The following is a 14941-nucleotide window of genomic DNA, read 5'->3' on the forward strand; positions in this document are numbered from 1 at the left end:
AAAAAAAAAATCTTGGCTTTTTTTTTTTTTTAAAAAGGCTGAACCAAGGCCGTTGTGCTGCAGGAGGTGTTGGCACAAGGCCGCACACGTCAACGAGGGCAGAGACACAGTGAGGGCCTGCAGGACACAGGGCTGGGCAGGGAACACACCTCAAAAACCATGGTGCAATAAAACAATTTGCAGTATCAGTGTATTATTTTGCAGCAGTGGATTACTGCATGAAAATTGAGTTCCAGCACACGGTATGGCAGCAGGAATACAAAGCCCAGCAACGCTGCTCACCTGGCACGAGGCTGCACATTTTTAGTCCTGTATCTCCTGCAAACACCAGCACAAATCTCCAGCACAGTTTAAGTTATCACATATTGGCTGCTGACCCATCCGTCAAACCCACCTCTGGTTTGGTGACTGGGAGCTTCCTGAACTCCCTGCGACTTCCACGCGCACAGATGCTTCCTTGCTCATCACTTTTGCTGCAAAATCTACACATCAGAACCTGCCACTGCAAATATTATTTCAATGAGCACTTGGATAAAAGAGGAAAGTTCCATCCATCTCTCCCAGTCTGCACTAACGACCAGCCTTAATATCCCCATTTTCTCTGGAAAGTATTTCTTTTTGGTCCGGAAAACACAAAGATTGTGCCACTTTATGTACAACATGAAATGTCCAGTGTCTGAATTATCACCAGCCTTAATATTACCACAGGGAAGAGCTGAACTGCTAAAACTACACCCAGGACCACAGTGTTTTATTTCTTCTAGTCTAGAATCCATAAACAAAAAAATTTATTTTTTTTTTTCCAAAAAAGCTCCAGCCACTATTTAGATCCCCAGGGAATTCTCTGTTGCGTCACATCTTTCTAGAGGTAGATTAAAGGGAAATTTTAAGTAAGATGACACAGTTGTTTTAATTCTATTATCCCTTAGGCTTGGGCATTAAGAAGTCAAATGACACCTACCTGCACACAGGTAGAGCATCTGCTCTCTCGGGAACTTGCAGAAATATTTTGTCATCTAAATGCTTTTTATTCAAACCCACAGAGTTTGACTCTTAAATTTGTACCCCTGAGACACAAGGAGCCTTTTTTTTTTTAAAGTCAAGATGAAGAAAAACCCGTTCCCTCTGACAAAGCCGGTTTTAACACATAGCTTTAAAATTCTAAACCTTCAGTGTTTCCAAGGGGCTACACTGATCTCTCACAGTCCAGGCTGCAGGGTGGCCTTTAAATCAGCTGCTTTGCTGATTATTCATCCATAACATGAAGGGGTTTATGAAGATGGCTACAGAAACTGGGCTTAGGATCCATCTCAGGATGGTGACATTTGACCAGAACAATTCTCAGCAGCTGTTTGAAAGGCTCAGACACCAAACAATTCCACCTGTTGTTGAAATTCCACCAGCAAGGAATGCAAGAAGCATCTGGAAGTCTGAACAAGACTCCAGGAAGTGCAAGGGTTAGGCAAGGAGAGATACCACTGGTTTGAGAAAAGCCTCAGCTTGGTCATCCTCTCATGACCCAGAGTTTCTTCATGCCAGGCTCTGCTGCTTACAGCAGTCACAAAGAGCATTCCTGCTTTATTCCAAGCACAGGGTACAAAAAAAAAGATGTTTTGACTGAGTTTTCTCTTCTTTCCTCATTTCTTTCACAGCTGAAGGTAAAGTGTCAGCTAAAAAACACCCCTTGCCACAGCTGGATTTGCTCCATGGAAGATGGTATCCTACAGATCCAATGGTTTGTCCTACTGAACTGATGCTGTCATTTGCAAGGGTTCTGGAAGTTGCTCTGGTGCCTCTCTAAATCTTCAGGAAAAGTTCTTGTCTGGGAATCCAGCACTACCAGTGGCCTCCAAAGTGCTGCTCCTTATTGGAAAAAGAGGCATTTCTGAAAGGGTAAGTCAGTGGCCCAAAGAGCTTTCATTCTAATTTTTGTCTTGCTTGAGTTTGCTTAAACTCAAGGGAAGTTTTCTTAATCAACTGATCCTTCAAGAGCCCTTGCAGGGCATCAGATGTACTTTGATGCTGGAAGGGGGGGAGACCTAAATCACCAAAACCAGCATAAAATTCACCACAAAGGGTGTCCTTTGAATCCAAGTCTCCCTGAAGAATATTCCTTTCTAAATAAGAAACACTATTTACTATTTGTACATTTTAACAACCTTAGTCTTTCCTCAGCACTCCAAAGTCATTCTTATATTGAGATTGTTTAAACCTACAGGTCTTCCCACAGTTGTCATTCCCACTGCAGCTCCTCACCAACTCATCCCTTGTCCTTCTCCAGCACCTGCTGCCCTTCCCTTCTGGGATCTCTGCTGACACTCAGCCACTCCTTTCCCAGCACCACCAGCCACACCTCACCCCTCCCATGCAAACTGAAATTCTTCAGGGACAAGGGTTAAAACTCTTCCCTCAAAGGGACTCCAACCACTCCATAAATACCAGCTGGGGCTCCCAGCACCTCCATGTTAGAATAAGACCACTATCCCATGGAGTTAGGGAAGGAACCAGGGAACCCCTGTAATTAAGCACCTTGAGGGTCAACCAAAAACTTAAAAACAGGGATCAAAATTCCATCTTTCATTTATCCTCACACTCCTACATCCTAAACACCCAGGAGAAGTGCTGTGCCACCAATTCATTCTGACACTAAGCACAAAAAAGCAAGACAAATTACAGGATTAAATTATTCCCTATCAGAACACATTTAGTTTGGCAACTGGTTACAGCCAGAATGAACAAACCTCAATAATCCAGAGAATGAAATGTATTAATTAGCATGATAATATAATTAAGACTGATCCAAGTTATTTGCTTTCAGATTGTCTTTTAGTACTCCACAACAGTCCATCACAGCAGCTCACACACTGTACTCAGGAGAGGCCACTATCTAAAACTCTAAGAAAAATATTTCAATTTATTGTTCACTTTTAATTTAATAGATGATGATCAAGGAAGCATCTCATTTTTCACTTTCAGCTTTGAAAACAAATTGCTATTCCTTAGAAATCCAGTTATTTCCAACTGGCTGAAGCCTAGGAAGTCTCCTCTCTTGGAGGCAGTCACATTATTCCTTTTCATTAATGTTGCAATAACAGACACAATAGAACCAGTATCCAACAGACAAACAACAGCACTTATGTTACACTGCCTTGGAAGTAATGAAGTGAAGGTACTGGAGAGGAATATTCCTGCTGGAAAATAATCTCACTTTGACCTTAACCCTTGCAGAGATGCTGTACCTGCTCTGATATTGCAGTTATCTTGGGGCAGCAATTACCTTAGTGTTACTTCAGGGATTTTTCTTTTGTTGAGAACACCTCCATATGCCAGGACAGAAATCCCTCTCATGTTACCACTTGGAGTATTTCCTTACACTGTTGGCACTTCAGCAGATTCCATTTCAGGGCAGCCTTTGACTCCCAGAACCCCTTCTGAACCAGCACTTCAGGGCACCCAACACTGACCCTTCACAAGAGCCCCCTCTGGATGGGTGTGATCCCCAGGGTGAGGATTTTCACACTGATTTCCAGGTGTTAACATCTGTCATTATCTGCCCTGCACATGAATAAAAACGTCTCACTAAAGGTACCTGAAACAAAGTTTTGGTTCCACCTTCAAGAAGGTCCTGTCCATTCCACAACTGAAGCTGTGTGAGGGACTGGAGCCTCACCACACCCTGAAGGCAGGGCCTTACCACCCACAGGACTCACCAGGGCACTGCATCCAATTATGACTTTCTCCATTCTTTTTCACTTTAAAGCCATGGGAGGAATATTAACTAAATTGCACAGCAATCACTTCAGAACACATTATTTGAAAATTGTGGGTAATAATATAATTTGCCCAGGCTCTTGAAAGATCCCAGCTGTTTAATAAACATGAAAAACTTACCTCCCAACCAGCCTGACAGGACCTCTTTGCCCAGTTTCTCTTTCTCCTCCAACACAAGGACTTCTAGCAGTCCATGTGGCTACCAGTGCAAACATGAGAACTGCCACAAATCAAGCCAGGCCGAACAGCAAAGTGAACTCTGAACAGTTTGATCCAAATTTTTCATATCCCTGTACTTCATATCACTTCCAAATCATCATCCCTGGCAGTAGCTTCCTTAGAGGAGACAGTCACAGCAAAACCACTGAGGTTCCAGCAATCAGGAATCCACAGGTAAAATTTCTGACACCAGAAGAACAGTAACGGACAAGCCACAAGGAGAGTATTTGCAAGAGCACAGAGGAGAGTTCTAAAAAAATGTTTGTTTTTTTTTTTTTTTTAAAAGTTCAGTATTTCTGCTTACTGTTACACAAATGTGTTATGTATGAGAACCAGAATCAGAATTCAGCCCACTTCAGTTTGCCAGACTAAAGGAAATTCAATGTTTGAGGCTCTTGAGGAACTAAGTCACTGAAGTTCTTTGAGACAGTTTCTTGCTTGTTTAATCTAATCAAACAAACATTTCAGACAAGACCATTTCATCAGTTTTTGACTGCAGCCACCACCTTACATAACACCATTCAGTACTGTTAGAGGAATCATTTCAGAAATATGAGGAACAAACCCAGGTAACAGCAGTAAGACATAGACAAACGTAGGTGAATCCCGTACACAAGTTCATGACAGATGAAGTAACACTCCACTAATTCAGGAAATGAAGACATTGTTTTTAAAAGCTCTTCAGTACCTGTCACTTGACTTCTGTTGCCTCAGGAAATAAAAAAACACACCAGGCAAGACACAACAGGGAGCTTTGAGCTTCACAGTCTTAAGTTGAGCTGAAAAAAATAATTGTATTTAAGGAGACCTCACCCTTTCTTCAGAAACTAAAGCAAGTCCAAACACCTTTTTTGGCCAAACAAGATAAAGACAGCTTTCTCCTGGGAAAAGTCTTGGCAGGACATCAAGTTGAAAGAATTTTATACACTGATATCAGAAGTTTAGCCAGCTTAAAAGCCAGAGACTCTAAAGCCAAAGAGCAATGTATTCCATGTGTAACTCAGGAAAGGTGCTGAAATATATTCCCCCACCACCCTCTTTTTTAGTTGAAAGTATTTTTTTCCAGGCCTCTGTGAGTTTGGATATGAAAACATTTGTTCACAAGAGGGAATTTCAACCTTGTAACACACCACAGAAGTCTACAAGATACACACCAAAATAAGAAGTACTCTGCTTAGCAGTAGCATTTCCTAGAATTAAAACAAAGGCACACAGCAGGTTAAATTCTTCAGCTACAGAGTCAAAAGCCACTGCAAAAACAGACCCTATTTTTCCTTTAGATGTAACTGATGTAGCATCAAATGTATTAAATCCTGACACAAGTCAAATGGGTCACAATTCATCAGCTACATGCACAGAGCCACCATTCTGCCCCAAAGGACTTCCAGACCGAGCAGGCACAGGCCTCACATACAATAATCACTTCTTGAATTAACTATTACAAAAACTACCACCAAAAAGTGACCTCTTGTAACAAATTAATATCTAAAAGAGCATTAGCTTACTGCAAACACTACAAAACAGTGGAACATTCCTAGGACATCAGGGACTGCTGTGGGCCTGTGGGGTTGACAGGTATATAATCTCTCATGAACATCCATGGGTTTCACTGCAACCTCTAAACTCCCCCAAGAAGTTCCCCAGGAAGAACTTTGTGGAAAAGACTCGTGAAAAACATCATCACCACTATCTCCCTTCAGTACTTCCAGCCTTTCCCCCTTCCAAGCAGGAACAGCACAATGGGGTAAAGCAGAGCTTGGAATCTCCACCACCACAGCTAAATGCAGCCAAAAAGAGAACTCAATTTTTTATTTTTGCTTTACATTTCCAAGCATCTCCCATTTGATACCATGGTAAACTGAATGGTTAACGAAATTATTTGCTCTTTTTAACTCAATGTTTACATCAAAAAGCATTCAAATACAGAGTCTTAAGTAAACTACTGCAACAACAATATTGATGCTTCTAATAAAGAATAACAAAAAGAGCTCAATCCAAGGCATTACTAAGTAGTTCAGTATTTTTCAGTTTGCCTAATCAAACAATTTTGGCTTAGCAGAACATTCACAAAAGAAAGAAATCAAAATAAAACTGACTTCTATTTCCAGTTCAACTGCTGACTGACAGGTCTCAAGGCAGCCTTTGATTTTCCAACAATCTTCTGACTACACTAGGAGGATTATGTTTACTTACCACAGAGAAAGCTGAGATTTGAGAAGCATAAAGTGCTGCAGAGAGAGAAATACAGGTGCTGAGTAGTAGTACTCCACAGAAAAAGAAAGAAAACTGGTTATTTTAAACAAGAAGTTTATTTAAACAACAAGACGCTTTACTTGAAGGGAAAACTATCTAGTATTTTTTTTCCTTTTTTTTTTTTAAAGAGTAATTTACCCCTACTTAGACAGAGATTGCTCTACATGTAACAGCTACGTACAAAAAAGTTATAAAATTGCCCTTGGTTTTACAATGATAAAGAAAAACATTGAAATTATCCAATCAAACAAGGTATGCAAGGTTTTTGTTTTTAAACAGTGAGAGCAAAATAACTTACTGGAATATAAAGATAAAAGTAGAAGGAGCATGCCACTAACGGAGAGAGGGGCATTTTCACAGAACCAGTTTGTTTTCCCACCCCATCTCCATTAAATGTTGATCAAAACATACCATTGGCCATTTAGTTAAAAAAAATATGCATTATGTCTGTGCACGTCACCAGTTACTTTATGTACAATAGAAGGAATAGGAAAAAAATCAGAGAGAAGAGAGAAAACTATACTGCAGTAGTCAGGATGTGGCTGAACCAAGTCTCATTTTTCTAATTGTGAAGTGTTGCCTGCGGGAGCACAGTTCTGGAGAGGAAAGTAGCAGGTTCTTTTTGTGTTTTTGTTTTAGTAAACTCCTCCTGTTTGCTGCTGGAACACATCAATTGTATCTTCATCCTCCATTTCCAACTAGAGCAGAAAAGAGAAAAAAGGCTTTCAACTCTTCTCAGATCCCTGCCACAGGCTGGGTTGTTCTTGCAGTTCCTATCTTTGTGTTTACTTTTTAACCAGACCAGCCCCACTCCCCTCCACCATCACCCCTTTGTACATTTAACCTCACTAACTCAAAAGCAAAGAAACTGCAGGGAAAGAAAATGCCAACTGTTGTCCTGGAATGAATTCCAGTGTTAACTTCACAGTGCATTGCACGACTCCTATGGAAGAGATTCACAATATTTTACTTCTGTTGCCTGCTTTGCCACTGCATCTTTGTTCTCCTATTTCCTCCCTCAGTTTACCTTAGAACACTGCCACAATTCCACTTGGCTGCTGCTGTTCAAACGTGCAAATGGCTACAGCACTGAAGAAGCAGACTGGAATTAAGGCCTCTTCCCAGCCAGGCAGTAAAACCAAGGATCAGCAAGCACAAAAAAAATTGAAAACTCTTTACATGTAGCCATGTGACAAACTGCCAGTGAGGAACAGCAATACTTCATTTTTAGAATTCTCTTTTCTTACTGTATATTTTTTACAGTTAATATTCCTGGGATGTTTATGTCCCCTACTGACAAAATCTCTACCAAGACTGAAGGAGCTGCTATAACTAATGCAAGTTTTATTTCTAAAAAGTCTCAACTGCTGTTCAGGAAATCAAACTGGTCTAAGGCATTTACCACAGCTATATATAGACTGATACCGAGCTTCAGCAAAACATGGATGGAGAGAAAAGCACTCTGTTGCCTCAATTATCAGTATTCCAAGTTAAAAAGTTGCATAGACTGTGGCCATTAGAGGCACATTCTTTGAAGCAACAGCTTAGAAAAGTTAAAGCTAAAAACAAGAGTCTCTTATTTCATAACAAGTGGTTCTGAACAGCAGATAAAACTGTATCACTTGGACAGGCTGGTTAAACACAGCTACATGGAGAAGTACAGAAAAATACTCAAGAATCACAGTGAACCATTCTGTTCTTGGAATGTCCCCTGTTCAGCCACTGAGAGACAACCCAAACTTCTCCATAATTTTATGCTGCTGAAACAGCTTCAAATTACAAACAACAGAAAATTACGTTTGTATTATATACTGTATTTTGCAAGCTTGCAAAGAGGATCTCTGATAACATCCTGGTAAGCTTTTATGTAAAAGATATAGCCATGGCTTCAAGAAAAACTCAGTTCTTAACCTACCATCCTTACCTCAGAGCCATGACTCAATAAAGTGACAGTTTTACAGGACCCACCATCTGCACACTGCACTTAATTTTCTTATTACAGTGATAGAGACTTATTACTCAAAACACTAGATAAAGTCCTGCATTCCACTTCTAACAATTCTAAACTAGTTACACCAAAATAATGGTCAAAAAAAATATCCAGTTCTATCACTGACATATACATTTACACAAGTATTTTATAGGAAACAGAAGCATCAACTCCTGCAGCAAACTTGCAGGGGTTTTGTGCAGTTCTTCAGCCTTGCTTTTGCTGTTTACCTGTGCAGGTGTGTCTGTTTCATTAATTGGCTGCCCATCGAACCGGAATCTGATTTGCCTCATTGACAACCCCTGGACAAAGAGAAGCAACACAAAGGGATGTTAAGTCTGGTGTAAAAGTACTCACTGGTTTGCTCTTGAACTTGTCACTGAATTGCAGCACAATCATTAAAAGCCACCATAATGCAGGACAGAGTTTTTGTACTCCCCTCATGCCCTGACTTTTAGGCATTTCACTCCAAATCCCTGCAATCTGTTTTGTATTAAACATTGCATTGTGTCCAGCAACCCAGAGAAGCAACAGTGCCCCCACTGACTGAGAGTTAAAATAAAGCCATTCCTGGTACACTCCAAAGGCCAGGAGGTTTATTGTGCTTTTGAATAATTCACTGACAAAACAGATGTGACACTCCAGGTAACAAATGCCAAACAGTGATATTCAATACTCCTTTTTGATCTTCCCCAAAAACAAAAGGTATTCTAAAATATTTTTCCCAGAAATTAAACAATAATATTAATCTTCAGCAGCAAAAAGTAAGAAATGGGAGCTTTTTATGTCGAATTCCTATTATCAAGAAATCAAATGTTTTTCCATGCACAGATGGAACTTCCAAATAAAATAAAGGAACCTTCTACTGCCAGTAGTATTTTGAATAAGCATTTCTACCACAGGACACTCATTTTGCTGACCTCTTCCATCCCTGTAATACTTCTCATTCTCACCTGAGCCAACAGATTGAAAAACATAACTTGGGAGCAACAACTGATAATATCAGCTAAAAAATCAGTAGTGAGTTTTCAAAGGTATTTTAGAGAACACCACATTCTGCAGAAGGTGAATGACATTTGGGGATACAACCAGAGCCTTGGTCTCTACTTCCTTCCCAGTTCTGTCTATTCCCTCTGGAGTATCTAAATATCCAAGAAGCCTCGTTGGGTTTTGAAACCAATCCAGTGGATTGCAGGGTCGTGCTTTGGCATCTCTGAGTTAGAACAGAAGCCTTCACTTAGCTTTGCAAGAGCGGATGTAACACACAAAGGAAAACAATGTAGTAATTATTTTTGAGGAGTAGATTTGTCAGGGAAACATATTTTAATAAATACAAGTAAACTTTTTCATTAACTTAATACTTCACAGCAAAATGCCTCCTCTAGCAGGACTGAGACTCTGCAGTGTTCACTCAGAGCATCCTCTGGTCTAAGAAAACTGTGTGGCTCAGTGTCATGGCAGCAACACGTTTCTGCACAGCAACATTTGGTTGGAGCCCTTTTCTCTGACATTATGTTACTTAAACTACGTATTTCCTACTCCCATGTTTATTGCAGGTTCCTGACAGCTTTACATGCTAAATAAATGTCAGCTGAAACATACTGAAAAGTTCTACTTTGGTGGGATTAGTGTCCACAAAACACTGAGTTTATGTTCCATGGATGATTTTTTCACCACTTAAAATAATCAAAAGTAGCCTTCATCTTCTAAACAGATCATTCAAGGTTTTAGTTACTTCCATTTTAGGTCTACTACACACACTAAATGATTTTCATTCTTTAAAGCTGCCAAATCCTCTACTGTACCACCTCTCCAAAGTGAAATCTGAAGTCCACAGCTGAAGGATTTTAAGCCTGAGTGTACCTAGTTAGGTAAATAAATACATGAACAAAATCTAACTTTTAGAGACGTGCAGAACAAATGCGTTTAAACAAAGTTTGAGAGGCACCTAAGAAATAAAATGTAAAGACAACTCCATCTCCACAGAAATATTCTTTGGACAGCTACCAGCTTAAAACTGAAATCAGAACAAATCTCTCCCACTCTCAAGATTTACTAATATTTTCCTCCAATTGACACCTGGGGGTTTTTTGCTAGTTTTGTTTTTGGATGTTTGGTTGTTTTTTATCTAAGCAGAGTAGACATTTTGGTGAGAAGTTCTAGAATCTTACTTTTGCTTGTTTCAAAGTAACTGAAGTATGAATGGTTACTTCTCATTTCCCAGGACTTTACAGACAAATAGCCACTCCTCAAACTCCCAAAAAGACAGATACAACTGGACTTTATGACTGGAAAAAGCAACACACAGTGATTTGCAAAACATAACAAGATTCTGTATGACTGAGGTAGGAAAAACAAGCTCACAGGTTCGAGCATTCACTAATTTATCCCCAGAACACTCACACAAGAACATATTCACATGTTCAGTAAGAGCTGATTTTTCTCTTTATTCATATCCTATTGTGGCACAGGGTAAGCCAAAGAGGTTTTACCACTCTGTGGGTGAATTGCAGTTTGTTTTTCTTGGTGATTAAACACTTTATTCTGACTTCACTTGTATTCAATAGTATAATTGAATATTTCTGTTGTGTTTTTTTTTTTTTAAATAAATTTCCAAATTCTGAACGCTTTTGTAGAGCTGGAACTTTTTAAAGGCAGACAGTCATTAAAAAAAGAAATCATGGAGAGCAGAGACAAATTTTTTCTTATCAAAAGCTTCAGAAGGAAATGTTCCATAGCAATACTCAAACAGGTGTTTTTAAAACTTGTAATAGCTGCCTGCAGCTGCCACCACACCAACAAAATACATGGGTTTTGTCCCTCAGAGGATTAATTTGTCAACTAAGCCACAAGAGAAAAACCAAGGTCATCATTAAATGGAGAAGCTCCTTCTCAAACCAGATATCCTCTCATGTCAATACAGTAATACTAAGATAATAAATCACAAGTCAGTGACCAGACCAAGAAGTTAATCAGAGCTATAAAAATCCCTGATTATCACTCAACCCTCTCTCCTGAGCTCGTATCAAACCCACCCTTTCCACGCTGATATTTCTGAGCAATAGAGCAGCAGTTGCCTCCCAACAGCCTCCACCTATAAATGTAGATTTCACAGATAACAACCCATCTTTATTTCACCCATTTCCTGCCACAACCCTCTCAGTCCCCCCTGTTAACAGACCCTCAGGACAATACACTTTCAACAACACAATTAGTTTCTGTTAAATCTCTACCATTTTGCATATTTACACAGTTTTAAGACTGCAAGTGTCTTCATCTATCCCTGTGGGGATCACTGTCCCCCAGACACCGGTTCTCCTGAGATCATACCTGTCGTTCACAATAGGCTTTCATTAGTTTACTAAGTGGTGTGTGCCTCTTAATCTTAAACTGCACCACAGACCCATCTTGCCCTGCCACCTTCAGATTAATGTGGTCATTGTTTTCAGTCTTCACTCCTTCCTGTGGAGGAAATAAAAGGAAAGAAAAAAAAATAACCAACACTTTTTTTAAAAGGTACGAAACAAGAAGTTAACATTTTACCAAAGTGCAACAGGTCATTAAAAAAGGAGGAAATAAAGATACTATAGCTGTTTACTGACTTGAAACCTTGAATAGAAAATAAAGGTCAGGAGTTTTTATTTGAAAATGTAAAGAAAAAAGCCACGTACAAAAAAAAAACCAACCCGAAATCCTACTAATATTAGCTGTCATTCTGGAGACTGGCAAAGTAGCAATGAAGGGTTACTAGGCCAGTCGTTTAACAGATTTTTTTTAAAAAAAAAAGTTATTTCTATCAAGGGCACGATAATATGCAACAGTGTTGCCAATGAAAGGGATGAAGTTATCTGTGTTATAACAACGATCTGTTATAACTTTGTTCTGTGTTATAACTGTGATCCCAACCAGCAGCAAGGCTCTTTCTCGCAGTATCTCAAACTTTTTCCTACCGGTTGAGGTACTTCTGAAGAAAACTTTCAAGATACTTTAAAGGGCTGTGTTTGAAAAGGTGACAAAACCTGAAGCGACCCAAAGCCTCCCCTTCAGAAGAGGTTTAAGAAACCCCCCCCTAACACGCAGCCCGACCCTCCCGCTCCCTTTGGGAGGGGAAAACTGCGGAGGAGCGACTTCCAGCTGGGTCCCTCGTGTTCTGGGGAGCAGGGAAGGGGATCCAGCCCGTCCCGCTCGGGGGGTACCCGGCACCCACATCCCACAGCCCAGCTTTGTTTTCCCTCTTCCCTGCGCGCCGGGTCCCGCCATGTGTCCGCTCCGCGCCCTCCGCCACTTCGAACTCGGGGTAAAAATTGTGGGGGGAGAAAAAGATATTTAAAAAAAAAAAAAAAAGGAGGGGGAAAAAACCCCCCCAAACTATCCAACCCCTCGTCCGTGTCCCTGTTAATTCCCGCGGTGGGGAGCGGGGCCCCCGCGCCCCCCCGGCCCGGAGCGGGGCTGGAGGCAGCACAAAGGGGCCGGAGCCGAGCGGAGACCGTGTGGGCAGCGGCGGCCGGGGCGGCCACGGGGATGCTGCGGCCGAGCGGCGGCAGCAGGAGGAGGAGGAGGAGGAGGAGGAAGGCAGCAACAACCGCCTCCAGACCTGCCTCTCTCCCCGCGGAGGGCGGGAAGGCGGCCCGGGCTCGCCCCCCCCTCCCCGGGGATCCCCCGCCCGCCCCGGGAGCCGCGGCCGCGGCCCCCCCCAGCCCGCGCAGGAAAATGGCGCGCAAAGGCGGCGCGGGGGCCGCGGGCCGGGGCCGCCGCCTGAGGGGCCGAGCGCGGCGGCGGGAGCGGCGGAGCGCGCCGGCCTCACCTTGGGCTTCTCGTCGGCCATGGCGAGTCGGCGATGCGGGGGCGGCTCGGAGCGCGCACAAAGGGGGGGCAGAGCCGGCCGAGCGCGGCGGAGAGAGGGAGAGAGAGGGACAGAGAGAGGGGAAGGCGGGGGGGGCCGGGAGCGCGCACGCACAGCCGCGGGACCGCGCCTTGCCCCCGTGCGTGCGCGTCCCCGCCGCGCTCTCCCCCCCCTTCCCGAGCGCGTCCCCGCCGCCCATTGGGCCCCGGCGCGCGGGGAGGGGGCGGGGCCAGGCCCGGGCGGGGGGAGGGGGGGCAGGAGGGAGGAGGGGAAGGGAGGGGGAAGGGAGCGCGCGCGCGCCCCGCGGCCGTTACATAACGCGGCGGCGGCGGGAGGGGAGGGGCGCGCGCGCGCCCCCGGGCCCGCGCTGCCCGCGCGCTGCGTGCGCGCGCCCCCGCCCCGCCCCGCGCGGCGGGCATTGTCCTCCGCAAAATGGCCGCCGGGCCGCCCTCACGGCCCCCTGAGCGCCTCGCGCCCTTCCCCAACACTCCTTCCCCTGGCGATCCCCCTCGTGTATGACCTCCTCAAATATTAAGTCTCCCCAAAACCGACTTGCCACAACCCTATCAGTGCCCCCTCAGTGCCCCCTCAGCACCTCATGCCGCTCTCCCCCCACACACACACCTTCCTCTGAGGATCCTTCTTGTCTCGCCCTCATCTTGGGCCTCCTCATATTTTAAATCTCAAAGCTGCCCAGCCACTCGCCAGTGCCCCCTCATAGCCCCCTCAGTGCCCCACACAGCGTTCTCCCCACACGCACCTTCCCCTGACCATCCCCAGCCCGACTGAACCGGCTGCCAGAGAGGTGGTGGAGTCCCTGTCCCTGGAGGTGTTCAAGGAAAGGCTGGACATGGCACTCAGGGCCCTGCTCTGGTTGACATGGTGCTGGATCATAGGTTGGACTTATCTCAGAGGTCTTTTCCAACCCAATTGATTCTGTGATCCCTCTCATCTCAGCCTCATCCTGGGCCTCCTCAAATCTTCCCCCCCTGCTCACGTCTTTGCTGTGTTATGGATGACACTGATGGAGGCTCCGGGGTCTGGCACCCACACGGTGCCCTCCAAACCCCCTGGACTGCCCTGGTAAGGGAGAGGTGCAGTGTCTGCTAAGGGAACAGAGTCCCTGCCACATCCCAAAAATACACCTTCAATTGAACTAAATTCAGTCAAGGTTTATGTGTGTTCTTCAGCAAGCTGAAGGCATGATGCAGCACTCCAGCAATTGCACTACATAAATTACACTATATAAATCACAGGATATACCACCAATGATGTGATTTCTTCAAGTTCATTCCAGTGGAAGGGAAGAGGAAATTCTCAGTAACTCCAGGAATTTCATAGGTTCCCACAAAATGGTTTTGGTGCCTTTTTTCTTCAGCATTACACCCACCACAATCACTTGTCCAATTGTTTCTCTACATCACATAGATGGAAAAGAAACACCCCAAAAATGACCCTTGTCAACACCTCAGGGATGGATTTCCCAGGTGGGCATCGTTCCACACTGGTGCTGCTCGATGTGGGAACGCACTCCAGGTCATGGCACAGAGGTGGCCATGTGGTCACACACACCCTCTGCTTCCAGCATGACAAAACTTCCTGCACCATTTTGGAGATGTTCCTTGTCCATAATAAACTACTGAAATAGTGAAATATCGAGTGAAGAAAAACTCTGCTTACAGGCAGAGCCCAGGCTGCCAGGCTCCCTTTTCACTGTCAGCTCTGATTCCCCTCCTCTGCCTGTGTTACTTCACATTCCAGCTCCTTCCGAGCGCAGACACAGGGATTGTTTTTTTCTGGAAATTGAAGAACAGTAACACCCACTGAGCAGAGGAAGTCAAAGCCAAACCTTTATCCGAGTCCAC

At 43.8% G+C, this 14941-nt stretch overlaps 2 protein-coding genes across 3 annotated transcripts in view; both read right to left on the minus strand.

Moving 5' to 3' along the window:
• Window positions 1-301, minus strand: part of HN1 (hematological and neurological expressed 1) — a 7461-nt gene extending 7160 nt beyond the window's left edge. The window contains exon 1 of the mRNA XM_017811825.1: window positions 283-301. Within this exon, the coding sequence (XP_017667314.1) occupies window positions 283-301 (19 nt within the window). The remainder of the gene's footprint in view (window positions 1-282) is intronic.
• A 5979-nt stretch (window positions 302-6280) lies between these two features.
• Window positions 6281-13230, minus strand: SUMO2 (small ubiquitin-like modifier 2). 2 transcript variants are annotated; one of them, XM_017811903.1, is made up of 4 exons: window positions 13038-13230; window positions 11564-11695; window positions 8464-8535; window positions 6281-6941 (listed from the first exon to the last, which is right to left on the minus strand). In XM_017811903.1, the coding sequence occupies exons 1-4, from the start codon at window positions 13056-13058 to the stop codon at window positions 6879-6881; spliced, it is 288 nt and encodes a 95-aa protein (XP_017667392.1). In that variant the 5' UTR covers window positions 13059-13230; the 3' UTR covers window positions 6281-6878. The 2 variants fall into 2 exon arrangements, with proteins under 2 accessions (XP_017667392.1, XP_017667393.1); XM_017811904.1 differs by lacking the exon at window positions 13038-13230 and adding an exon at window positions 12473-12508.
• Window positions 13231-14941: the final 1711 nt, after the last annotated feature.

Source organism: Lepidothrix coronata, unplaced genomic scaffold, assembly GCF_001604755.1.
Source record: "Lepidothrix coronata isolate B3197 unplaced genomic scaffold, Lepidothrix_coronata-1.0 Scaffold34, whole genome shotgun sequence".
Taxonomy (NCBI): Eukaryota; Metazoa; Chordata; class Aves; order Passeriformes; family Pipridae; genus Lepidothrix; species Lepidothrix coronata.